General features: G+C 47.6%; 1 protein-coding gene across 1 annotated transcript in view; it reads left to right on the top strand.

Moving 5' to 3' along the window:
- DNAH9 (dynein axonemal heavy chain 9) overlaps window positions 1–27,227 on the top strand; it is a 404,651-nt gene that overhangs the window by 136,789 nt on the left and 240,635 nt on the right. Inside the window, exons 39-41 of the mRNA XM_054048023.1 lie at window positions 13,395–13,560; window positions 21,203–21,305; window positions 23,411–23,650. Of these exons, the coding sequence (XP_053903998.1) occupies window positions 13,395–13,560; window positions 21,203–21,305; window positions 23,411–23,650 (509 nt within the window). The remainder of the gene's footprint in view (window positions 1–13,394; window positions 13,561–21,202; window positions 21,306–23,410; window positions 23,651–27,227) is intronic.

The following is a 27,227-nucleotide window of genomic DNA, read 5'->3' as shown; positions in this document are numbered from 1 at the left end:
CAATGATTTGCCAAATAAAGATACAATCATATCTAGAATAAAAGAACTGCCCATCTCTGCCAGAACAGTTGAGAGATGCATAAGTGAAATGGCAGAAAACATTAAGGAAAAGCAGACGACTGCATTGAAAGACACAGCAGTGTTTAGTGCTGCAATTGATGAGAGCATGGATATAAACGACGTTCCGCGTTTGGCAATTGTTGCAAGATATTGTGCTTCCAATGAAATCCAAGAGGAACTTTGTTGTCTAAAACCCCTGCATGGCACAACAAAGGGGGAAGATATACTGGAAAGTTTTGTAAACCATTTTGAAGAACGAGGAGTTGACATCAGAAAAATATTTTGTGTGACAACAGATGGTGCTCCTGCCATGGTTGGAAAACAGAAGGGATTTGTAAAGTTACTTGAAGATCAAATTGACCATCCGACACTCAAATTTCACTGTATCATCCATCAAGAAAACCTGTGTGCAAAGAGCTTAATAATGTAATGAATACAGTGGTGCGAATTGTGAATTTTCTTGTTGCTCGATCTGCTTTGACTTACAATGTCAAGCACTGCTAGAAGAGATGGACAGTGCTTATAACGACATCCCACTTCACAGCAACATTCGGTGGCTAAGTCGTGGCAAGGTTTTGGTGCGCTTTGTAAACTGTTTTGAGGCAATCAAGGCCTTTTTGTCAGAAAAAGAACAAAACTGTCCTGAACTGGATGATGACAAATAGCTGTGTAAGCTCAGGTTTCTAACTGATATCACTGCTCACCTAAATGAACTCAACCTCTGTCTCCAGGGTGCAGGGCAAACAGTTCTAGATCTTTATGAAACCTGGAAAGCATTTGTTGTGAAACTAGCAGTTTTTTCCAGGGATATTCAAACTTCTACTTTCCGCTACTTCCAACACATAAAAGAGCTATCGACATGTTGCACTGTCAGTGTCGATGAGATTGGAAAGTACATGCAAGAACTGGAATCAGAATTTTCTGACAGATTTCAAGATTTCCAGCGATTTGGCCCAATGCTTTCTTTTCTAATTAAACCTGAAAAGTTCAACGAAAGCGACTTGGATTTGTCTGTATTTCAGTGGATGGGTGTTGAAGATTTTGAAATGCAACTCATTCAGTTAAAAAGCTCAGAATTGTGGACATCAAAGTTTGTGGATATGCGGAGCGCACTTGAAGCTACCGAGAGAGATCATGGGGCCTCTATTCTGACCTGCTGAACGTCCCTGCCAGTGATATTTAACTGTTTGAAGAAAATTGCATTTGCAATGCTTTCAGCATTTGGATCCACATACCTGTGTGAACAGGTATTTTCACACATGAAAGCTGTCCCCTGTCCCTCTCGGAGCCGGTTAACAACTGATCACTCAGAAACCCGTGTGCAGCTTAAAGTATCCAAATACGTGCCAGACATTGGAAAACTCAGCAAGGAAAGCAAGGGCAAGGATCACACTAAACTGATAAGATCTGCATTTTAATTTAATTTTAAATAAAGCTTCGGAAACATTTTGAAAACCTTGTTTACTTTACATATAACAGTAGTTTGGTTATATATTATAGACTTATAGAAAGACCTTCTAAAAAGCATTAACATGTATTACCGGCACGCGAAGCCTTAAATTAGAGTGTATAAATGAAGACTTGGCACACCACTTCTGAAAGGTTGCCGACCCCTGCTTTAGTCCTTTAGTCTTAGTGAGGAGTCCGTAAAGTTCATCACACCATCGACCCACATAAATTGACAGCCATCACCGACTGGTGGTGCTTAGGGATGTCTGTGGGTGCAACGCTTTTTAAGCTTTGCCAGTTTCTGTAGAGAGTTCACCAAATGTTTCTTAGGGGTCACCGCCCTCCTGCAGAAGGGAGCCCATCTTTCTTTGTCCCCAGAGATGGAACTGGCTTTTGAGTGCCTAAAATAGAAATTCATCACAGCCCCAACCTAGGTTGGTTCACTCCAACTCGGGCTGCAATTTACGGTATAAGTGGATGCCTCAAACTTTGTGCTGGGAGCCCTAATGGCAGCCTTGAATGGTCAGTTTCACACATGTGCCTTCTTCAAGCACGCTCACACCTGTGGAGCAAAACTATGACAGTAAAGAGCTTCTGGCCATCAAAGCAGCCTTCAAGGAGTTGCAGCATCTTCTGGAGGTCTTCAGGTTCCCGATCCAAGTCCTTACCAACCACAAGAACCTGGAATTCCCGAAGATGGCTCAGCACCTAAATCAGTGACAGGACCCTGGTCCCTGTTCTTTACATGATTTTACTTTGTGGCGACTTGCCACCTTGGGACCAGGACTGGGAAGGTAGATGCGTTTCTCCAGATGGGGGAGTGTTGTGAACATGACCAAGAGGCTCCATCCACAATCCTCAAACCATCAAATTTCACTTCCAGTACCACAGTCTGTGAACCGCCACCCTCCATACATTTCCTGCTGTCCAGTGATCCCTTCACAAGTCAGATCCACCAAGCCCTACACAGTGCCAATGCCCAGACTGCCTCAGCCTTCAGCTTTCATGGTGGAATTTTGTATTGAAAGGGGCACATCTGTGTATCTGATGGCCCAACCAAGCTGCAAGTCCTACGTATTTCTTTCTCCCCTCAAGGTCACAGGTGAGTCATTGTCTCCTTGCAGCCACCCAGGGCCCAGGGAGTCTGGAAAACCTGGGTCATGGGATTGGATTTGGGAGAGGACCAGATTTTCAACCTCCAGAGCCTAAAATTAAACATCAAGGCTCCATTTAACTTGAAGCATGTGTTTAATATGTCTAAACTTAAGACTAGGCTGAAAAGTTTTGCTGAATAGAGACAGGCCTGAATCCAATCATGTTGGTTATGTTGTTGTTTGTATTATGGTGGCACCTAGAAGGCCCAGTCAGTTCTCTTTGGCTTCCCCTGCACATTGCCCTGTATCATTTATGAAAGGGGAAAACAGCTTATGGTAATGTTAGCACACAAATAATTCATAACTCTGCTGCAGCAGAATAAAATGCCATAGCTTGCAAAGCTGCATGAGGCCAGCTAGAAATTTGATCACAATTTAAATTAAATGACTCAGATAAGCATTTAGCTTAGATTTAAAAGGCTTGGATGGTTACTATATACCCACAAAGCACAGTCAGATTATTAACATCCAGCTGTTTTAACTGCTGTGTAAGATCTGTACAGGTGAGCTTGAAATTGCATACTGTGAGCAGGTCAGATGAAATGAGCTGGACAAGAAGGGCCACTTTTAACAGAATGCCTTTTACACATGCAAGTGCATGTGAATGCAAGGTGGGATAGTTTCACAAATCCATGCGAGAGCCTCATGTATGACATTAGAGAGCTGTTTGCCCAATGCCATATTTGATCCTAGGCTCTAATGTTCAGCTCTTCTCCAACACAGCAATGGGATTCTTCTGTGTTCAGGAAGTTGCTCTCACAGTGATCACTAGCTTCTCTCACTGGCCCCCACACCACCGCCCGTTAGTGCCCTCATTTACACTACGGATCAAATGCAGAAGGCACGCGGCCTGAGTGCCCCTAAAATCCCACTGGCCCCGTGCATAGGGGTGAATTTCACACTATGTGAATGACTTGAACAGCACGGCTTTCCTGCAAAACTCAGGTGAAACAAACCTTCCTTGGTATCTGGTCCAAATTGTGAATGATCTTCAAATATTAATACCTTTCCCTCTCCAAATGCCCTTTTAATTTTTCCTAGAGTGTAGTTTGTCAATATAGGACCTCTGGAAGATGGAAAAACAAACTCAAACACTCTGTCTTCAAGGCTTCCTAGCAGGGTAAAAGAACCTTCTCTCGTTCATTTATCTCAATAGTGATGGTGCAGTTGTTGAGATTTATATGGACAGATCTGGGCAGCCTTTTCATATTTCCTTGGACTGTGAGCTATGGTTTGAGTTTGGGGCTCTCTTCTCTAAGCATATGAATAAGTCATCTGCTATGTGAATAAATGTGTGTGAAAGATTTCAGCTATGACTGCAATGATTGTGTTTGTTAGGCATGATTTATATTGCTCTATATTGTTCTCCACTGCTCATATTTTAGAGTTAATTTGCTCTTTTTTTGTGTAGTTTGTCAGTAGGCTGCTGTTTCCAGCAGGCCCTATTTAACTTTGTAAAACTCAAATACAACACAGATTATCTATCTATCTATCTATCTATCTATCTATCTATCTATCTATCTATCTATCTATCTATCTATCTATAAAAATAAATTCTCCTTGGCGTGTCCTCTGCACATTCCCACTCCTGGGATATGAACTGACTGGTGCCATTCAATGATGCAGCATTCTACTAGTAGTGCCTATAAGAGTGCTCATGCATCCCCTCCCACCTCTCCCCTCAGCGTTTGAGCATGTTCTGAGGGTAGTGCTATAAAAACATAATATCCCACTTACATATAAAAGCAGTGGTTGCCACTTCAGTTCCTTCCAGCCACTGACTACAGATGGATGTGAGCCTTTGTTGGATTCAAGATTCTGGGCAAGTTAGATAGGTGCTGTAGTAAGAAGTGAGCCAGGAGGAGGTGGTAGCCCAATGGTGAGTGGAGCACCCCTTGACATTGCAGTTAAACCTTGGGTTTGATATGAAGTTCAAGAGCAGCAAGCCAGCCTTGAACTCTGTTCCCCTCACATTTGGAGACTGTTTATGCCATTTTTTACACTGAGTGGCAAAAGATCACCATGGACAGATGGGTTTTGGACACAATAAATGATGGCTATACCATCCAGTTCAAGACCTTCTTCCCTATTCAGGGACTCCTCTCACAAATTAATGCTAAGAACAGAAATCAACTCCCTACTAAGGGAAGGAGTAGTAGAAGAGGTCCCAATAAATCTAAGAAATTGGGGTTTCTACTCACACTATTTCCTAATTCCAAAGAAAGATGGAGGACTTCTTCCAATGTTGGATCTGAGGAAGTTAAATAGGTACATCCAAAGATTTCCCTTCAGAATATTAACTCTAAGATCTATTATCCCCTCCCTCTCCTGTCTAAACAGGTTTTACAGCTCTCAATCTCAAAGAAGCTGCTTTAACATTTCAATAAGATGATCACACAGGAAGTACCTTTATTTTGCCATAGGGCACCATTTCCAATACAGGCTCCTCCACTTTGGCCTTTCTACTGCATTAAAATCTTTACAAAATTCCTAGCTGTATTGGCAGCTTTTCTGAGAAGACCATATTTGTCCATATTTAGATGATTGGCTCCTAAAAGGAACTTCTGAAGGTGAACCAAAGAATGTCACTCAATTCAGATGCTTGATGTTCCAAAGGTTGGGATTTTTGATCACTGAAAAGAAATCTCTATTGAAACCTTCACAAAAGATCCGTTTCATAGGAGTACATCTCAACTCCAGAATGGCAAGAGCTGAACTTCTGGAGGAGAAATTCCTGAAGAGGAAATCTACCATTCAGAACGTAAAGTTCTTCCTCTCTCTGCTGAGTCTTATGGCTTCACCGATGTATGTCACAACTTATATAGGACTAAGGCTGAGACCCCCTTCAGCACTGTTTGGCAAGAAACCTGGTCCTGCAGTACACGACACAAACTTAATATCGTTCCCAAGAAAATCCAGAAAACAATCTTATGGTGAATGGACCAGGAACATATATGGAGGGGAGTGAAGTTCAGCCGTCCCTTTCCTTCCATGGGGTACTGTAGCGGGGCGGCCTGGCTTCCAGGCGCCCCAGGAAGCGATGAGCCAGAACAGCCGCCAGAGTGGGCGGAGCCACCGTGGCCTGTCCCCGCCCCCTGGAAGTCAAGGGGCGGGACAGGAAGTATAAAAGCCAGGCCCCAGCGCTCAGTAGCTGGCCGGCAGCGGGAGTGGACAGACGCTGGTGCCCGAGCTCCCGCGGACCTGAGCCTGCCGAGAGCCCGGTATCCCGAGGAGGACTGGCCGAGCCTGCCGAGAGCCCGGTACCCTGAGGAGGACTGGCCGAGCCTGCCGAGAGCCCGGTACCCTGAGGAGGACTGGCCGAGCCTGCCGAGAGCCTGGTATCCTGAGGAGCGGTCTGAGCTTCCCCCCGCCGAGGGCCCAGAGGGAGCGACAGACCTACCTGGTGCTCGGGGCCCGGAGGAGCCCATGATCTGCGACCCAGCAGACGGAACTCAGGAGGAGCAGGTACCCATGGAGGAGGAGATGGGAAGTGGCCCGGGGATAGCAGACCCCGAACCCATGTCAGTGTGTTGCGGTCAGGATCCCCACTGACTGCGCGGCAGATGGACTGCTGCGGATAGGGCCCCGGGCTGGAACACAGTGGAGTGGGTGGGCCTGTGTTCCCCCCTGCCACCCCGCGCCGGGTGGCAGTCTCTCCTCCTCCTTGTCCAAGGGGCCTGGGCCCCTGACTGACTATTGGTTTGCTGCCCCGCCCTGACCTAGGGCCTGGGCTAACCCAAACTGACCCAGCCCTTGCATAAGGGTCTGGGCCCTGAACTGCTAATTGTGTGCTCAGTCCCTGCACAAGGGCCTGAGCTCTGAACTGCTAATTGTGTGCTCAGTCCCTGCACAAGGGCCTGAGCTCTGGACTGCTAATTGTGTGCTCAGTCCCTGCATAGGGGCCTGAGCTCTGAACTGTTAAGTGTGTGCTCAGTCCCTGCATAGGGGCCTGAGCCCTGAACTATCAATTGTGTGCTTAGCCCCTACCCAAAGGTCGGGGCCCTAACTGTTATTCGCTTTGTAGCGGGGCGGCCTGGCTTTCAGGCGCCCCAGGAAGGGACGAGCCCCACCCCAGACCTACTACAGGTACACACTTCAACAACCTTTTAACAAGAAGTCTGTCGAATCAGCAAGAGTGTCACCCTTATATCGGTCTTCTGGAGCTAACAGCAATTCATTTGGCACTCAGATCATTCCTCCCTCAGGTGCAAGGATCTGTGGTTCAAGCAGCCAGAGACAATATGAGAGCAATGTACTATGTAAATGGACATGGAGGAGCCCATTCCTCAGAGTTTTGCAAGGAGTCAGTGAAGCTTTGGGGATTGGTGTATAATTCACAAAATTTATTGCAGTAGCTCTGCATGTGGCAGAACCTCTCAATCAGTTAGTGGCCCAACTAATCGGAGACTCTTCCCAGATGTATGAAGGGTCCTTGAAAGCTTCTATGATCCAAGACAATTGGGACAATTTTGCTCTTTGGGATACTCCACATATGTAGTAGATATGAATTTTTATATTGTATAGAAATTTGCCACAAGATAAAACCCCAAGTGTCATTGTTTTTGTTCAGGAGCAGGAGCTCTTTAATGTTGATGCTTGTGAAAAAGGTTAGACAGGACTCAGCCCGGATGATACTCATCACTCCAGCCTGGCCGAGACAGCAATGGTACACAGACTTGCTTCTTTCCACTGTGTCGCTGGACCTTCTGTCACAGCAGCAAGGGAAAGCATACCATCCAGATCCACTTTCGCTGCACCTGATAGCATGGGCAATAGGACTCTGACAGAATTAGAGAAATCTTTCTTTGTAGCTGTACAGTGTTTTACTTAATGCTAGAAGACAATCAACTAGGAAATGTGATTTCAAATGGAAAAGATTTTCCCTATGGATAGCTGATAAGGGTATTGATCCTGTGTCAGCTCCTATTCAATCCAGAGTGTTTGCTGTTTCTGAAGAAAACAAGTTTATCTGTAAAAAGCAACAGAGAGTCCTGTGGCACCTTTAAGACTAACAGATGTATTGGAGCATAAGCTTTCGTGGGTGAATGCCCACTTCGTCGGATGCATGTAATGGAAATTTCCAGGGGCAGGTATAAATATGCTGGCAAGAATGAGTCTGGAGATAACGAGGTTATTTCGATCAGGGAGGGTGAGGTCCTCTGCTAGCAGTTGAAGTGTGAACACCAAGGGAGGAGAAACTGCTTTTGTAGTTGGCTAGCCATTCACAGTCTTTGTTTAATCCTGATCTGATGGTGTCAAATTTGCAAATGAACTGGAGCTCAGCAGTTTCTCTTTGGAGTCTGGTCCTGAAGTTATTTGCTGTAAGATGGCTACCTTTACATCTGCTATTGTGTGGCCAGGGAGGTTGAAGTGTTCTCCTACAGGTTTTTGTATAACACGGCTACCCCTCCGATACTTGAGTTTATCTGTTACATCGCTCAGGGTACATTTAGTTGCAATTGCGGCTTTTCATTTACCAATATGTGGTAAGTCTATGTTCTTGTATGATATTAAGAGGTTTCTGAGAGGTTTACTAAATATTTATCCCCCTGTGAGAGAGTCTGTTCCCCTATGGAATTTAAATTTAGTGCTAACACAGCTTATGTCTGCACCCTTTGGATCTTTATCATCTTATTCTCTAGTTCATCTTTCAATTAAAACTGCATTTATTATAGCAATAATATCAGCCAGGCGGGTTAGTGAACTTCAAGCCTTAATGACTGACCCTCTATTTACAATTTTTCATAGAGTAGTTCTTCTTCGAGTGATTGCTCATATCGATTCCAATTAGGTGTGTGTGCACTGCGTGCAGAGTTGTCGGAAAGTTTTTGCCCAGGAACACCTGTTGGGTCGGCTGTGGAGCCCCCTGGAGTGGCACCTCCATAGCGCTCTATATATGACCCTTCCGACCTGGTGCCTCCTCAGATCCTTCTTACCGCCAGTGACCATCGGTGGAACTGTGGCTTCTTGCTCAGCAGGCTTGCCACATTTCCCTAGCTCTATTTACTTAGTGTTTGTTTTCCTTAGTTAGTTAAGTTAGTTATTAGTTAGTATAGTGTTATTAGTTCACTGTTGGGAGTGGGGGGTTCCCCTTCAAGCCGACCGTGCTCTCCCTGGGGACTCAGGGCATGCCTAAGTCCCAGGGGTTCAAACCCTGTAAGTCCTGCAACAAATCTATGCCAATGGGAGACCCCCACAACTCTTGCTTGAAGTGTCTGGGGGAAACACATCAGGCAGATAAGTGCAGGATTTGCAAAGGGTTTTGCCCAAGAATTAAGGAGGAGCGTGAGTTTAAATTGAAGCAGCTACTCATGGAGGCAGCACTTAGGCCACAGCCAGCATCGGCGTAGCAGGACCCAGCACCAAGCGCATCAGTGTGTAGTACCCCGGCAGCGGTTCCGGTGCCGAAACTGTCCCATTCCCCAGGTCAGAAGCGGCACCAGAAACAGGGTAGGAGTGCTTTCCCGACTTTGGGACCCAACCCCTCGGAACCAGCCAATGGGGCGTGTCCCACGGAGGAGCCCCTTGTGCTGAAAACTGCAGAGCCAGCACCGTCGACTTCGATCTTGCAAGGAGGACTTTTGAGTCCGGTGCAATTGGACTCACCATGTCAGGTGGTGGAGGAGGTACAGCTGCCTTCCAACCTTGACACATTTGAGGCCACAAGAGATCTCATAGACATGACGGCACTGCGGTCCCCGGCCCTTTGTGCAAAGCCCCCGATGCCACAGCGTGCGGCTCTGTCCCGCGGAAAGCCTGCAATGCTCTGCCCCTTGGCGCCGTCATGGACAAGACACCCCTTGGAGTCTCAGCGCCGATCAGACTCGCGGCACTGATCAGACTTGCAGCACCGGTTCCACTCACGGCGCCGGTGTGATTCACAGCACCACTCCAGGTCCCACCAGCGCTCCCATTCACAGCATCAATCACCATCGTGCAGCAGGTCCTGGTCCTGGCACAGTCCGTCTTGGCACCATTCCGGGTCATTGCGCGGACCCCGCTTGTGGTACCGCCGAGGGGAGGGGCGGGAGGGGGGCCGTGAGCACTTCAGTAGGCACTACTAGTAGCAAGCCGCACTGTTCATCGGCACCAGTTGGCACATATCCCAAGAGTGGGACTATGCAGAGTCCATCTCAAAGAGCCTCGGTTACAAGTACCCTTCATTTTTACAGTCGAGTATCCTTCAGAACATGGATTTATAAGAAATAGAGCAAGTGTTTTTGGGAACCCCATGGAGCAGACCCTCAGCTGATGGAAACTATCCATAGTGGAGCTATGACATTTTCCACCAGCAGAGGATCTGCTCTTACATGCCTAACTATCTGAAGAGAGACATGCCAGCGCTCCTGCCCACTCAGCTGTATGCTCCCAATTTGCAGTCAATGATTTTTAGAGCTCTTATGTGAGTGTAAATGTATAGGAAATTGTATACCGAGCCAGCGGCCAGTTGTGGGTGTGCATCTGAGGCATATCCTGACAACCTAACCCGGCAAGGCTTGGAACTACAGGCTTTGCACTTCGGGCTCATCTCCATCTCTCCTCCCATCCACCTGGATTTTTTTAGTCTATTTCCCTTTCTTCTCCTTTTTTCTCCTCACTTCAACCTTTGCTTGTTCCCTCTCCCCCCATTCTATCCCACACTTTTCACTCCCATTCTCCCTCCCACTCACTTAGTCTCTTCCTATAATTTGGTGGCCCATTGGTGGCTGCAGTGTTGTGCCCAGACTAATGGAAGGAGAGGTCCTTTCCTTTAGTGGCTTTGTGCAGTTCTGCTCTACGACAGTGAGCTACTATCATAACATTCTTCCCTAAAGGACTGACTGGGCAAAGAAGAGTTTTGTGCTAGACATCTGCCAATGAGAGACTAAAGTAATAAGGATTAGTAATGCAAATCATGCTGGGTGGAGGCAGTGACTCCACATTGGAGAGGGTATGTTAGGGGGCTTTCCCTTCACCCTTTCCCCTCGTTCTTATCACACAGACAAAAAGCAGAAGACCAGAAGTCCAAAGTGCAGGCAACACAATGTTTTGGGGGGTTAGTTTCAAGCAAGCATGTCCATAACTCTGACACCGCAGAGCCTTGTTTCCCAGTGTCCCATTCTCCCCGCTCCTTAGCAGGCATAATTATATGTGAAATGCATGCCCTCGGTCCCACCCCTTACAACTTATCATGTTCTGTTTTGGGGGGGACATGTTCTGTTTTGGGGGGGTTGTGACTCTGGGGTCTTCGTCCCATCTCTTTTGTATCCCATGGAAGGGGTAAGGAGTGAGGTGGTGCTATGGTCAGGGACAGGCATTTCTTTGGCCTTTTAGTGTTTTATACCTTCCCCCCCTCCCCAGTCCCCCATTTCCCCTCCTGATAGGTTGCTTGACCTTGCCTTGAGATAGGAGTTGAGGCAGTCTTAAAGTGTGCGCTCGTATATTATACTTCCACCGCGCCCAGTAACACTTTAACTGTTCTTAGCTGTTCCCATTATACTAACAAACCCATCTGGCTAGGCAGAAGCAACATATACAGTGTCTTTGTCCTTAGTTCACACATATTAATAAGAATATAAGTGTATCAAGAATCAAATGGGCAAATGACATAGAATTCTATCTCAGGCAAAAATAGAGGTCTGAATCCTACATTATCACTAGCAGTCCTAACAGGTACACTATGGGAAGGCTGACATTGCATCCCAAAGTTTTTAGCTCAGTCTCTCGTACTAGCTTGACTGGCCATAGAGCCCCGGGAGCTTTCTGATGCCATTATGTATGGAGTTTAATGCTTGTAAACTATGAGAGATCCAATGCAAGGCCACTTAGTTCCCCTTCAAAGCCATAGCATTTAAGTAGTATATAGGCCTTGTGCAGGCTCTCTGCACAATATAAATTTGCCCTTAGAGAGTTGCATGCAACCTGGCTTTCTCTGACGGACAGCCACTGGAAAACACAAAGCCCGCTCAATAAATCTCATTTACCGTGAATGTTTATTTCAGACACTAATTTGAATAGGTCAGGATTTCAAAGATAGCGAAACATCCCCTTTTACTAGTATTATGAGATATTGTTTCAAATTAAAAGGCTATTTTCCCAGACTTGTCATTTGATTTCCAGTAATTGCAATTCAATTTGATATATCTCTTACGTAGTTGTTAAACCTCAAAAATGGCTGATTTTATATGTTAATTAAAAACTAATTAAATGTAAAATAAATGCTTAGTTGAAACACTTAATTTAACTTGCTACCAGAAACCTCAGATATTGTGGTTTTGTGGAGGGGGGTTGGTGGGAAGCTACTTCATTGAAAGGAGGTTCATCATTTTTTCCCTAGAGTTTTAAATGTTTTTTTGCAGCAAGCTGTCAAAAGATGAGAAATCCGTTGGATTCTGAGCAATGGTGAAGAAAAGGCATTTTTGAACATATAAACCTATAATTGGTATTCTGAAAAAAAGTCCCTTAATAACTTTTGCCACGTGATAATGCATGTATTAAATTTATATTCTAACAAATGGCTATTTTAAAATACCCAGTGTCCTTTATTTTGTCCAATCCTCTGTAATTATAAATAATTGCTATTTATTGTGATGTTTTTATAGCACTGCTATAAGTCCACTGAAGACTAAAACTGTATAAACAAATCAAATTTAGTTGGCATGTACTGAAAAATAGTACACCTTGAGACAGAAGGCATTCCCAAAGTAAACATATGGGGGGGGGGGAAGGGTATAGAATATGGCTTTGTCTGGTTGGTTTTGGACCAGTTGAGTGCAATAAAGCTTGGCTCACATTGGTGTTCAAGGAAATGATAACTTAGGACAATGCAGGATCCTTTGGACAATATGGCTGTGATTTTTTAATTAAATATTTATATAGAACTGTAAATTTGCATGGTTCTTTACAGGAAAAACAAACAAGCACAAAAAAACCCCAAACCCTTCACCACTTCCTAGGCTCATTGCAAAAAGCTCTGTCCTCCTTCACAGGATCTGAAACAACTGATAAGAAATGGTCTTCCCCAGCCAGAAGATAGAAACCTGTGAGCATTTGCCAGCTCTTGCTGGAGTTTGGCCTGGTCACACAATGTGAAGCTTTGGAGGTTTTAAAAGACATCTGGCCACCACTGCTGAGGGAGACTCCTGCCTCTCCTAGCTGGTGGAAGCTAGTGGAGAGTGCTTCAGCCTTCCCCTAATGAAGATCAGCAATTCGTCTTCAGACAAGGCAAATTACTAGCTCCCCTGATGCAGGAAATAGTGAGGGACACTTTTTTCCTACCTGTTCTGAGACAAGACAAATCCACATATCCTGTGTGAGGTCAAAACTCATCCCCATCCTGGGGTTTGACTTAATTAACAAGCAATGTGTTCATGAGATGAGGTGACAGACACTCAGGTAACATGATGGCCGGTCCAAGCCTTTCCCGAGCTTGGCTGCACTTTGAGGTCCTAGTTCTGGGCTGCTCCTTCTAACCCCTACTTCATTTGCCTCAGACCCAAGATAGTTCTGTCAGGAAAACCCACCTCTAAAACCTGCTTCCTTCCTCTTTATCCCCTGCAGGCTTGATGTTGTGGGTAGAGCTCGCTACAGCCCTCCCCTCTAACACAGACCATTAACCTCTTCCTGCTTTGGGGTTTGTCCACGTACACGTTTGATGGCTGGCGTGCACCAATCGTACCGTTCATACCACTATTTACATCCTCTGTGAATGCAGCCTAATGTTTGTAATGATCTGCCTTTGTTCCCATACAGCTGTACTTGAGAAGCCTCTGGATAAAAAGGCTGGTAGAAATTATGGCCCACCTGGCACCAAGAAACTCATCTACTTCATTGACGATATGAACATGCCTGAAGTGGACACTTATGGAACAGTGCAGCCCCACACGCTGATCAGACAACACATGGACTATAGCCACTGGTAGGTGTCTTCCCCTGCACCGTGCTATTCATGCTGTTAATCTGGCACTAAGCATGCAGTGTTGTTGTAGCCATCTTGGTCTCACGATATTAGAGAGACAAGTGTGAGGTAAGGGTGAAAACATTATCTATTATTGGATCCACTTCTGGTTTTGAGGTAACACAAAGCTCTTCTTCAGGTCTGGGAAATTAACTCACAGCGTCACAGCTAAATAGGAAGTGGAACAGATTGTTTAGCATTAATAGTTAACACATTTCAAGGAACCATTCAAGGTGAAGTGGCCCCTTAACACCTCTCCAGTTATGGGGAGGAAAGGAGTGAAGGGAGGGGGGGCTGGGGGAAGCATCCAGGGTTGTTAGTGGGTTACAGATTGTTGTAATAAGCCATAAATCCAGTGTCTCTGTTCAGTCCATGATTGTTAGTGTCTAGCAAAGTTACGAATTTAAGCTCCCAGGCACAGGTTTCCTTTGAGAATGAAGACTGATAGGTTAGATATAGAGTGATCGCTGTGTGGAAAGTGTTCACCCACAGGTGATAGGACGTTTTTGTCTTTTATCATTTTCCCGAGTGAGTTCACTCGAGAGCATAGTGATTGTCTGGCTTCACTCACGTAATTGTTATTGGGGCATTTAGTGCACTGGATGAGCGTGGCATTCTGATTGTGAAACGAGGGTGCAGCTCTCCTTTCTACTGTTGGCATAGTTCTTTGTCTACCTTCATGGGCGGCGGGTAGTATAAGCTGGGGGAGGCTATGCTTCCCCAAACAGCCAGGCGCAACTCCGCCCCCTGCTTACCACCGCCCCCTGCGGCTGCAGCCCCCAGTGCTCTGCCTTTGGGGCTGGGGGGCTAGCCTGGGGCAGGACTGGGTCAGTGACTGTGGTGGTGGTGGGGGCTCTCGGCTGTGGCGGGAGGTGGAAGGGGGGCGGCTCGGGCAGCAGGGGTGGAGCTGGGGGCTAGCCTCCCCCAGCTGGTGGTTCACGTGCCCCCCCCATGCCTACCCTGAATATTGCTGGAGCCCGGGCACCATGAGCCCATATAACTTGCCGCCTATGTGTATAGCACACTTACTCTGTTGAATGCATGCTCCTCAGACACATGCATCCGATACTCCAGTCCTGGCACTGTGGTGTGCTACCCTGGGGCTGGATGGACGTGCACAACTGCAAGGCTCTCACTGATGCACTCAGACACAGCACTGTCACCTATGCATATGTGTCGGATTCCCTCCACGTTCCCATTCAGGAAGCTGAAACAATGACACAAGGCACAATTCCCTTCCAATTTCTATATGTGGGGAGGGATAGCTTGCAGTCTTTAGTTAGTGCTTAATAGTAACAATTTGGCTTCACAGTGACATGAAAGGGAATAAAGACCGCCTCAGGATGAACAGGAGGATCACAGAAGATGCAAAACAGAAAAAGAAAAATTGAGAGATGCTGTGGATATATGATCAAAAAGCACACGACAGGGTCCCATATTCATGGATCACTGAGACACTGAAAATGCAATAGGTTCATCCAAAGTTCATTTCCTTTGTGCCCCAATCTAGTAGGGTTACCATACATCCTCTTTTTCCCGGACATGTCCGGCTTTTCGGCAGTCAAACACCCGTCCGGGGGGAATTGCCAAAAAGCCGAACATGTCCGGGAAAATGGCGGCTCTGCTCCTCCCCGACTCTTCGGCTCTGTTTAAGAGCCGGGCTGCCCGAACGCTACCGGCTTCGGGCAGCCCCGTGCCTCCAGACCCTGCGCCGCCGGAGCCCGGGAGGGGAAGTGCCTGGCTGGGGGCGCAGGGTCTGGAGGCAGGGGGGCTGCCCGAAGCCGGTAGCGCTCGGGCAGTCCGGCTCTTAGAATCATAGAATGTCAGAGTTGGAAGGGACCTCAAGAGGTCATCTAGTCCAACCCCCTGCTCAAAGCAGGACCAATTCCCAGCTAAATCATCCCAGCGAGGGCTTTGTCAAGCCGTGCCTTAAAATCCTCCAAGGAAGGAGACTCCACCACCTCCCTAGGTAACGCATTCCAGTGTTTCACCACCCTCCTAGTGAAATAGTTTTTCCTGCTATCCAACCTGGACCTCCCCCACTGCAACTTGAGACCATTGCTCCTTGTTCTGTCGTCTGCCACCACTGAGAACAGCCGACCTCCATCCTCTTTGGAACCCCACTTCAGGTAGTTGAAGGCTGCTATCAAATCCCCCCTCATTCTTCTCTTCTGGAGACTAAACAATCCCAGTTCCCTCAGCCTCTCCTCATAAGTCATGTGCTCCAGACCCCTAATCATTTTTGTTGCCCTCCGCTGGACTCTTTCCAATTTTTCCACATCCTTGTAGTGTGGGGCCCAAAACTGGACACAGTATTCCAGATGAGGCCTCACCAATGTCGAATAAAGGGGAACGATCACGTTCCTCGATCTGCTGGCAATGCCCCTACTTATACAGCCCAAAATGCCGTTAGCCTTCTTGGCAACAAGAGCACACTGTTGACTCATATCCAGCTTCTCGTCCACTGTGACCCCTAGGTCCTTTTCTGCAGAACTGCTACCTAGCCATTCGGTCCCTAGTCTGTAGCAGTGCATGGGATTCTTCCGTCCTAAGTTCAGGACTCTGCACTTGTCCTTGTTGAACCTCATCAGGTTTTTTTCGGCCCAATCCTCTAATTTGTCTAGGTCCCTCTGTATCCGATCCCTACCCTCTAGTGTATCTACCACGCCTCCTAGTTTAGTGTCATCTGCAAACTTGCTGAGAGTGCAGTCCACACCATCCTCCAGATCATTAATAAAGATACTAAACAAAACCGGCCCCAGGACCGACCCTTGGGGCACTCCGCTTGAAACCGGCTGCCAACTAGACATGGAGCCATTGATCACTACCCGTTGAGCCCGACGATCTAGCCAGCTTTCTATCCACCTTACAGTCCATTCATCCAGCCCATACTTCTTTAACTTGGCGGCAAGAATACTGTGGGAGACCGTATCAAAAGCTTTGCTAAAGTCAAGGAATAACACATCCACTGCTTTCCCCTCATCCACAGAGCCAGTTATCTCATCATAGAAGGCAATTAGGTTAGTCAGGCACGACTTCCCCTTCGTGAATCCATGCTGACTGTTCCTGATCACTTTCCTCTCCTCTAAATGTTTCATAATTGATTCCTTGAGGACCTGCTCCATGATTTTTCCAGGGACTGAGGTGAGGCTGACTGGCCTGTATTTCCCCGGATCCTCCTTCTTCCCTTTTTTAAAGATGGGCACTACATTAGCCTTTTTCCAGTCATCTGGGACCTCCCCCGATCGCCATGAGTTTTCAAAAATAATGGCTAATGGCTCTGCAATCTCACCCGCCAACTCCTTTAGCACCCTCGGATGCAGCGCATCCGGCCCCATGGACTTGTGCACGTCCAGTTTTTCTAAATAGTCCCGAACCACTTCTTTCTCCACAGACGGTTGGTCACCTTCTCCCCACGCTGTACTGCCCAGTGCAGCAATCTGGGAGCTGACCTTGTGCGTGAAGACAGAGGCAAAAAAAGCATTGAGTACATTAGCTTTTTCCACATCCTCGGTCACTAGGTTGCCTTCCTCATTCAGTAAGGGGCCCACACTTTCCTTGATTTTCTTCTTGTTGCTAACATACCTGAAGAAACCCTTCTTGTTACTCTTAACATCTCTTGCTAACTGCAACTCCAAGTGTTTTTTTGGCCTTCCTGATTTCACTCCTGCACGCCTGAACAATATTTTTATACTCCTCCCTGGTCATTTGTCCAATCTTCCACTTCTTGTAAGCTTCTTTTTTGCGTTTAAGATCAGCAAGGATTTCACTGTTTAACCAAGCTGGTCGCCTGCCATATTTACTATTCTTTGTACACATCGGAATGGTTTGTTCCTGCAACCTCAATAAGGATTCTTTAAAATACAGCCAGCTCTCCTGGACCCCTTTGCCCCTCATGTTATTCTCCCAGGGGATCCTGCCCATCTGTTCCCTGAGGGAGTCAAAGTCTGCTTTTCTGAAGTCCAGGGTCCGTATTCTGCTGCTCTCCTTTCTTCCTTGTGTCAGGATCCTGAACTCGACCATCTCATGGTCACTGCCTCCCAGGTTCCCATCCACTTTTGCTTCCCCTACTAGTTCTTCCCTGTTTGTGAGTAGCAGGTCAAGAAAAGCTTTGCCCCTAGTTGGTTCCTCCAGCACTTGCACCAGGAAATTGTCCCCTACACTATCCAAAAATTTCCTGGATTGCCTGTGCACCGCTGTATTGCTCTCCCAGCAGATATCAGGGTGATTAAAGTCTCCCATGAGAACCAGGGCCTGCGATCTAGCAACTTCCGCTAGTTGCCAGAAGAAAGCCTCGTCCACCTCATCCCCCTGGTCTGGTGGTCTATAGCAGACTCCAACCACGACATCACCCCTGTTGCTCACACTTCTCAACTTTATCCAGAGACTCTCAGGTTTTTCTGCAGTTTCATACCGGAGCTCTGAGCAGTCATACTCCTCTCTTACATACAACGCAACTCCCCACCTTTTCTTCCCTGCCTGTCCTTCCTGAACAGTTTATATCCATCCATGACAGTACTCCAGTCATGTGAGTTATCCCACCAAGTCTCTGTTATTCCAATCACATCATAGTTCCCTGACTGTGCCAGGACTTCCAGTTCTCCCTGCTTGTTTCCAGTTCTCCCTGCTTGTTTCCAGTTCTCCCTGCTTGTTTCTTAAACAGAGCCGAAGAGTCGGGGAGGAGCAGAGCCGCGGCGGCTGGAGCCTCCAGCCGCCGGGGCATTGTGTAACTGACACAGTGTCAGTTACACAGAGCCGCAGCCGCTGGAGGCTTTGCTCCTCTTCGGCTCTGTTTAAGAGCCGGGCTGCCCGAGAGCTACCGGCTTCGGGCAGCCCCGTGCCTCCAGACCCTGCGCCGCCGGAGCCCGGGAGGGGAAGTGCCCGGCTGGGGGCGCAGGGTCTGGAGGCACGGGGGCTGCCCGAAGCCGGTAGCGCTCAGGCAGCCCAGCTCTTAAACAGAGCCTCCAGCGGCTGCGGCTCTTTGTAACTGACACAGTGTCAGTTACACAGAGCCAAAGAGGAGCAAAGCCTCCAGCTGAGGGGGCTCTGTGTAACTGACACAGTGTCAGTTACACAGAGCCGCAGCCGCTGGAGTCTCTGTTTAAGAGCCGGGCTGCCCGAGAGCTACCGGCTTCGGGCAGCCCCCTTACCTCCGGACCCTGCGCCCCCAGCCGGGCACTTCCCCTCCCGGGCTCCGGCGGCGCAGGGTCCGGAGGCACGGGGGCTGCCCGAAGCCGGTAGTGCTGTGGCAGCCCGGCTCTTAAACAGAGCCTAAGAGGAGCAGAGCCTCCAGCTGCGGGGGCTCTGCTCCTCTTCGGCTCTGTGTAACTTATACAGTGTAAGTTACGCAGAGCCGCCGGAGCCCCGGAGGGGAAGTGCCCGGCCGGGGGTGCAGGGTCCGGAGGCATAGGGGCTGCCCAAAGCCCGAGCACTACCGGCTTCACGGTTTGCTGGGCAGCCTCCAGACCCTGCGCCCCCGGCTGGGTGCTTCCCCTCCCGGGCTCCAGCTGCGCTGGGGAAGCGCTGGCTGGGGGCGCAGGGTCTGGGGGCTGCCCGGGAAACCGTGAAGCTGGTAGCACTGGGGCAGCCCTTTCCCCCTGGCTGGGAGTGGGAGGGAGGAGGGGGCGGAGTTAGGGTGGGGAAGGGGCGGAGTTGGGGCGGGGCTGGGGGTGGGGAAATGGGCGGGGCCAGGGCCCATGGAGGGTCCTCTTTTTTTATTTATGAGATATGGTAACCCTACAATCTACAGCTAACTGGAACACTTAGCTCAGCCAGGAAGGGATTCTCATTGATGGCATCAAAATTAAAAGAGGAATCTTTCAAGCACTTATCACCAGTGCTGTTTGTGGTATTGATGCCCCCACTGACATGAATTCTCTGTGAGATAAATTGTGGTTATTAAATCAGCGAAGAGCAACAACCAGTTAACCATTTGTTTTACATGAATGATCTGAAATTATATGGACAACAGGAGATGTAGAGAGCGATGACATGTGTAGAAAAGTTTGGTGAAGCTATACAGCTGGGGTCAGTTGAATAACCGGATAACTGCCAGCGTGATCAAGTGGAGTCAAGAGGAGAAGAAAAAAATTGACGTCCAAACAAGAAACCTCCTCGTGATACACAGAATAATGAATATATATTATGACATGGACAGGATGTACATCCAACGATGCGATGGAACTAAAGGTGTGCTAAAGGTAGAGGTAGCAATTGACAATGAAGAATATAATATCAAAATATTTAAGAAGTCAGCCAGAGCAAAAGATCATCTCGTTGAGATAACAAGCTAAGGCAGAGTGCATCCCAGCCCAAGAAAGCATAAAGGAAAGGAGAAAGCAAACTGCCAAAGAAAGACTTGGAAAGATTTATACAGAAATCAATGCACAGACAGCGGTGGAGAGCTCAAACCCTTTAGTGATCAAAGATTAACAGATTCATGTCTTGTAGGAGGATACCTGAAAAGAGAGACCAAGAGCCTCAGTGTGAGTGCACAAGAACAGTCGTTAAGACTTAATTATGTTCGAAACAAAATTGACTGATAGAACTGCTCCCCGAACTGCAGTGTGTGTGTTCTGAAAAGGAAGAGGTGGTGGAGCATATATTGAGCACTTGCAGGAGCCTGGCTGGGAGAGAATACAGGAGTAGACACAATGAAATCACCAAGTGTCTGCATTGGAGCCTCTGTGGCAAGTATTGATGTAAACGAGCCATGTGGTAATATGACCACCAAATCGAAAGTGCTCCAGAGAATGCAGAGGCTCAGATTTTATGGGATCTGGTAGTTGTCACAGACCAAATGGTGCAGGCAAACAGGCTGGACAGAGTTGTATTAGAAAAGAAGACAAACAAGTCCCTGTTAATTGCTATTGCCATCCCAGCAGACAGAAAGATAAAAAAGAAACAAGAAGAGAAGATGGTGAAGTATAAAGAACTGTGCCATGAAAAGGAAAACAATGAAAAACTAGAACAAATACAATCTCAGTGATCACTTGGAACAATCAGTAAGGGTATGAATGGGCAGCTCAAGAACACGTTAGATTGCAAGACATCATGATCAGTGACCTCCAGAGGACAGTGCTGTTGGGCACTGCAAGAATTTTAAGGAAACTCAAAGGAGAATGAGTGCATTTGAGCACCTAAAGTACAGGAATTCTGCAGAGTTTAACAAAAATCCTGATTATTCAATCCTAGAGTTGGTTCATGGTCAGGATTTATTGCTGACTCATGGGGGAATAAATTTTAGACAATAACTTTCCACTTTTTATGCTTAAAGATCTTGTATGTTGTGAAGGCTGTTTGTTTAAAAAAAATCCCCACGATGTGATACTGAGGGATAATAACAATAGTACTTGCTGTGCCTAAAAGCCATCAACTGAAATCAGGACCCCGTTGAGCAAGTCTCTGTACAGACACACAGGAAGGCATGGTCCTTGTCCCAAAGAGCATAGCCTTTGATTCTGGATCTTGGTGGATGAACCGAAGTCATCTGGGTTACACAAGTGTGTTACCACTGCTCCAGTACTGGCCCTGACGGGAGGGTGTGCTGCTACAAGTCTGTTGCTAATAGGCTGCAATTATTGTGTTGCTTTGTTTGCCACAGGTACGACAGAAACAAACTGTCCCTGAAGGAGATCATGAACGTGCAGTACGTGTCATGTATGAACCCCACTGCAGGGAGTTTCACCATCAACCCACGGCTTCAGGTAGAATCAATTAACCGGCACACTGCTAATCTATTAAATCACTGGGAGAGTTAGAATATTATCAGAATGGTTTTAAAAGAATAACCTGGAGGGGCAGATTATGGCCACGACGCTGTAGTTAATACTCCAGCCTTAAGAAACGTGGCCAAATTCTGCTGTCACTTACATCAGTGTAAATTCATTTAAATCAGTGGAGTTACTCTAATTTACACTGGTGGAACAGAAAGCAGAATTCTCCCTTTTCCTCATTTTTGGCCCCTTTCCCACCATATTTCCTAACACATTACTGCTCACAGTTTGAGATGGACTCTCACTTTTGCCAGCCATCCAACAGCCTTCACAGTAATACAGATTGAGTTTGCTTTTATTTATCTAGTGTTATCCCTGGAATGTAGTTACTCATTTATCTGGTTTGGGTTGTAAAAATCCTCATGCGACCACCTACATTTTCCTTTGCCAAAGAGATGAAATACAATGAAAATAGGAAAGAAGATGATCCAGAGTTATAATAGCTAATGCTAACATGGATTTGGAAAGAGATATTAAACCTCATGCCTCATGACTTAAGCCAGTCATTGACTGTCAGGGATTAGGAAGAGACCTAACATAAGGGGCAGATCATACCACATCTGCTTTGTACCAGGTTGCTTGTTCCATCGTCCAAAGCATCTGGGTCTGGCCAATGTCAGAGAGAGATCTCAGCTCTGATCCAGTTTGGCAATTGGTTTGTTTAATAGGCAGCAGGTTTAAAACAAATTTAAGGAAGTACTTCTTCACACAATGCATAGTCAACCTGTGGAACTCATTGCCAGGAGATGTTGTGAAGGCCAGAAATGTAATGGGGTTCATATCCGAATTAGATAAGTTTATGGAGGATAAATCCATCAATGGCTATTATTCAAAATGGTCAGGGATATAACCCCATGATCTGGGTGTCCCTAAGCCTCTGACTGCCAGAAGCTGGGACTGGACAATAATATTCCTGTTCTGTTCATTCCCTCTGAAACATCTGGCACTGATCACTGTAGGAAGAGAGGATACTGGGCTAGATGGACCATTGCTCTGACCCAGTATGGCCGTTCTTATGTTCTCCTATTTAACTTGTGAAAGGTGTTCTCTTATCACAAGGTGCACAGTTTGCTGGCATTGGTGGGATAGCATTTGCCAAACGAGCCCCAGAGGGATCAGGGAATTGCTAGGTATCTAACTGTCAGCTATTCCCAGGTCACCTTGGCAGGCAGCAAAATGAAAACAGACTGGGTTTTATTAGTACTTATGAGAGAAATAGGGATCTCAAACAGGACTTACGAGAAGGATCACAACAGCCTGATGCATCGTATCCTGTATGGGAACCAAATCCCGCTCTTAGAGGTTACATACATGCAATCCAGCTGGTGCCACTAGAACTTTCATGTGAACATGTAGAACTGAGAGCCGAATTTGTCCCCATTTCTTGACCAGCCTCTCCACGAAAGGAGTTACCCAGCATCCTGACCTCCTTAAATGAGCTGCCATAGTTTGGTAAAATGAGATATTTTGACCTCTTGAAAACTTGTGACTTACCCATCTCCGTCAGCCTAGCTCTTGCTGAGAGGGACAAGGAACCTGCAATCCCTTGTTTGAGTAATGGTCCGAATACAGCACCTTACACGAAGGGTACCATCCTTCGGACAAAATATTGTCCTGGTATAAAGAACCAGTTTTTCCAGAGAGCTAACTCCTGTTTGGGCACCTGAATAAAATGGCCAGCTTTTCCAAAGTGCTCGGGACCCCACTGGTCTCTCTTAGTCAATGGAGGCTGCACATTTCTGAAAAACAGGCCTAAACTATCCCCAGGAAATCAGCAAAATCAATTCACTGAGCTTGTTTATTTGCCATTTTGACTTAAAAACTGTAACATAATAACCATCAAATGCAATTGACAATTCCACCCTTTGGGAGTGGATGCCTCAGAAGTGGCTCATTAGCTTGAGCTATTGGGATAAGAAATCACAGTAGGAAAACTGATTGCTTTCTGATCAGCTCAATGAACCCAACCTCCCATTCAGCAAGAAAGGAGGCCAACCCAGTCTGAAACCTTTCTTTGTTTTCCTTCCCTCCCTCAGCGCCACTTCAGTGTGTTTGCTCTCTCCTTCCCTGGATCAGAAGCTTTGTCCACCATCTACAGTGTCATTCTAACTCAGCATCTGAAACGGGGGAATTTCTCTGGGCCTGTGCAGAAATCGTCTCAGCAGCTGATACACCTGGCACTGGGCCTGCACCAGAAAGTAGCTGCTACTTTCCTGCCAACGGCTATCAAATTCCATTATATTTTCAACCTCAGAGACTTCTCCAATATCTTTCAAGTAAGTGCAGTAGCTTTCTTCCTGGGACACTCGAAGGTTGACTAAAGGTAGGATGTGGAACTTATGGGTGTGTGGTCCCCTCTCTGTGTCAGCCCAGCACAAATTAACATTAATGGGAGGTATGCAGACTCACCAGGGCTGCGTATGCTCCATGTGGCGTTCAGTCCAGTCTGCCAAGAAAATGACAACACACATTTTTTTGGAGTAAAATATTTTTTCATGTAGTAACTAAGACCCAGATCCTCCAGGGTACTTAGGCACCTAAATATTTTGGAGGGGCTCTGAGCCTGAAGTTCCTTTCCCTGTTGCCCATGTGATTTCCCCTTTGTTAGATATTCAAGCCTGTGAGATCAGCTGAGGAGTGAGGAAAACGGTTAGGGTTGCCAGGTGTCTGGTTTTCGACCGGAACGCCCAGTCGAAAAGGGACACTGGCGGTTCCGGTCAGCACCGCTGACCAGGCTGTTAAAAGTCTGGTCAGCGGCGCAGTGGGGCTAAGGCAGGCTCCCTGTCTGCTGTGGCTCTGAGCAGCTCCCGGAAGCAGCAACATGTCCCCCCTCCAGCTCCTATGTGTAGGGGCAGCCTGGTGGTTCTGCACGCTGCCCCTGCCCCAAATGCCGGCTCTGAAGCTCCCATTAGCTGCCTGAGGTAAGCACCGTCCAGAGCCTGCACACCTGACCCCCTCCCATGCCCCACCTCCCCTTCCCTGGCCCTGATCCCCCTCCCACCCTCCAAACCTCCAACAAGAGTCTTCACCCCCCTGCCCCGCCCCCCTGTCCCAGTCTGGATCCCACCCTCCAAACCCCTCTGTCCCAGCCCAGAGCACCCTCCTGCACCCCAAATTCCTCATTCCCAGCCCCACACCAGAGCTCGCACCCCCAGCCAGAGCCCTCATCCCTCCCCCCTCACTCCAAACCGCTGCCCCACCCTGGAGCCCCCTCCTGCACCCTGAACCCCTCATTTCTGGTCCCATCTCAGAACCCCCACCCCCAGCCCAGAGCCCATACCTCCTCCCACACCCCAGCCCCCTGCCTTAGCCCAGAGCCCCCTCCCATACTCCGAACCCCTCATCTCTGGCCCCACCCCCAGCCGGAGCTCTCATCCCCTCCCACATCCCAACTCACTGCCTCAGCCTGGAGCCCCCTCCCACACCCTGAACTCCTCATTTCTGGTCCCACCCCAGAGCCCGCACCCCCAGGCGGAGGCTTCACCCTCTCCCGGACCCCAAGCCCCATCCCCAGCCTGGTGAAAATGAGCAAGTGAGTGAGGGTGGGGAGAGTGAGCGACGGAGGGAGGGGGGATGGAGTGAGCAGAGGTGGAGCCTCAGAGAAGGGGCAGGGCAGGGGGTGGGGCAAGGGTGTTTGGTTTTGTGCTAGTAGAAAGTTGGCAGCCCTAAAAGAGGTCCAGTGATTAGGAGTACTAGACTAGGTCTTAAGAGAGAGAGGTTTGATTTCCTTGCTCATGCACAGATTTCCTGTATGACCTTGGCCAGGTCACCTAGGCCTAGATTTTTAATGGTATTTAGGTATGGTTACACTCAATGTCGCCATGCCTAACGAAATTAGGATCCTAAAGCTCATTTTCAAAAGGGATTTAGGGACCCAGGAACCAAAATCCCATTAATAGGTAATGGGATTTAGGCTCCTAAGTGCCTAAATCCCCCAAAATGATATTAGGGATCCTAAATCAGTTACGTGTTGCAACGCTGAGTGTCGGTGTCTAAATACCTTTAACAATCTAGCCCGTAGTCTCTCTAGGCCTCAGCTGCCCACATGTAAAATGGAGAGGATAACCTGCCCTCCCACACAGGAGGGCTGGGGGATAAATACACTGAAGGTTGTCAGGCACTCAGATGTTATGGAAGGGTTGCTAGGGAAGGCGCAGTCTGTTGGGAAGTATGAGTGAGGAGAACGCGTGAGCAGTTGTTTATCAAGCGTGGGATCAGTCACAGCCCTGTAGTGGGAGTAGATGACAGAGACAAATTAAAACAGGCCCACGATGAAGGCCAGGCTTTGTGAATGGGCTGAATGAAACACAATGGCACTGTGCTTTCCATGGCACACACTGGCTACCAAGAGAGACTCTGCTCACCAGAAATAACAGGGAAGGAGAAGAACTCTCCAGTCCTGCAGGGGTGAAGAAAGAAGCAGCAGAAATAGCAGCAGAGAAAACCATGTTGTAACTTGCCCCCAGATCAGAATTCATTACAAATTCATGGAAACAAATCATTGTTCTGCCTCTGCCGAGCCCCAGTCCGTGGTGAGGGACTAGTTGGGGAACTAGTTGATCATGTTGATTGTTATTTCAGGTTAAGACTTTACATCCACAGACATTTGTTTAAATATTTGCTTTCTGCACATCTCAGAAATAGTGGCTGCAAAGCAAAACCCACACCCTCGAGGCCAGCCCTCTGCTTCTCGTTCCATTGCTCTGCTCCCCTAGCCCTCCTCCCTTACCTCTTGGTGAAAGCATTGCCCTTCCCTTGCTCAACTCAAGCCTCTGGCTTCTCCACTCTGCAGCCTTCTCCCATTTCACCTCTGCTGTCTTCCCATGTGCTCAGTCCTGGAGCTTCCTCCAGCCCCTGATGCTCAAGATGATCATTTCCATCCCTCCTGAAACTCCTCCTGCAGCACCATGCAACTCCAGTGAACCCATGAAATAATCCCTTCCTCTGGCCACCAGGGCATTGTGTGTCTGTACCAGCCTGTCTAGCTATTGGTCAGCTTCTTGAAAGCACCTATCTCCAGCCCGCCTCTTGCATCATTCACTGCACACCATACATCAGTGTACTGAGTGAGGCCAGGGCTCCTCCAGAGCTACCTTAACACCCCCCCTCACACACACACATCCGCTCAGCTGCCACATGCTTCTAAATGCCATGGTAACACCATACCAAGTGTATGGTGGATGCCCAAGTGGCAATTTGTAAAGGGCTGTAACTAACTCAAATCCAAACCAATGCCCACTGGATCACTGAAAGGTGATTCTCCTTAAGGAGACCAAGTCCCCTGCTAAACATGAGCTCTGAGACAACAGAGTCAAAATAGAATCATAGAATCTATGATTCTATGATTCTATTTTGACTCTGTTGTCTCAGCACCAAAAAGAGGTTGCAAGATTTTTCTTTTATAATGGGAAAAGTTATTTTTTTCACTCTTCTCATATTCCAAAATAGCCACACAGTTTTGCTCAAAGAGTCCTGAGGCAGAGATCAAAACTCTGGAAGCCTAGAGGAGAAAAGTTTTGGATAGTCATGAACAGCTTACCATGGGAGCTGAGAATGGGAACTGTTACACACCCTGACTATAGCCCTTGCTGTCACTTTTGCAGTCACTGTTTTAAAAGTGCATGTCTTTAAGGTCAGTGTCTTGTAACCCATTAGAACTGAGTAAAAACTTTTTAGAAACTAATGGAAAGCCAAGAATCCCAGCTCTGCTGCAGGCCGGAGCAGGAGCTTATAACTCCCATGGATCAGGGAGTATCAGACCTTAAAAACTGTCAGTGGTGGAAGGCTGAGTGTCGTCAGGCCTTGGCTTCACACCAGGGTCACTTCAAATCCCTGCTTTTAGCCAAAATGTAT

This window comes from Malaclemys terrapin, chromosome 13, assembly GCF_027887155.1.
Source record: "Malaclemys terrapin pileata isolate rMalTer1 chromosome 13, rMalTer1.hap1, whole genome shotgun sequence".
Classification (NCBI taxonomy): domain Eukaryota; kingdom Metazoa; phylum Chordata; order Testudines; family Emydidae; genus Malaclemys; species Malaclemys terrapin.
This window is presented reverse-complemented; position numbering and strand designations above follow the sequence as displayed.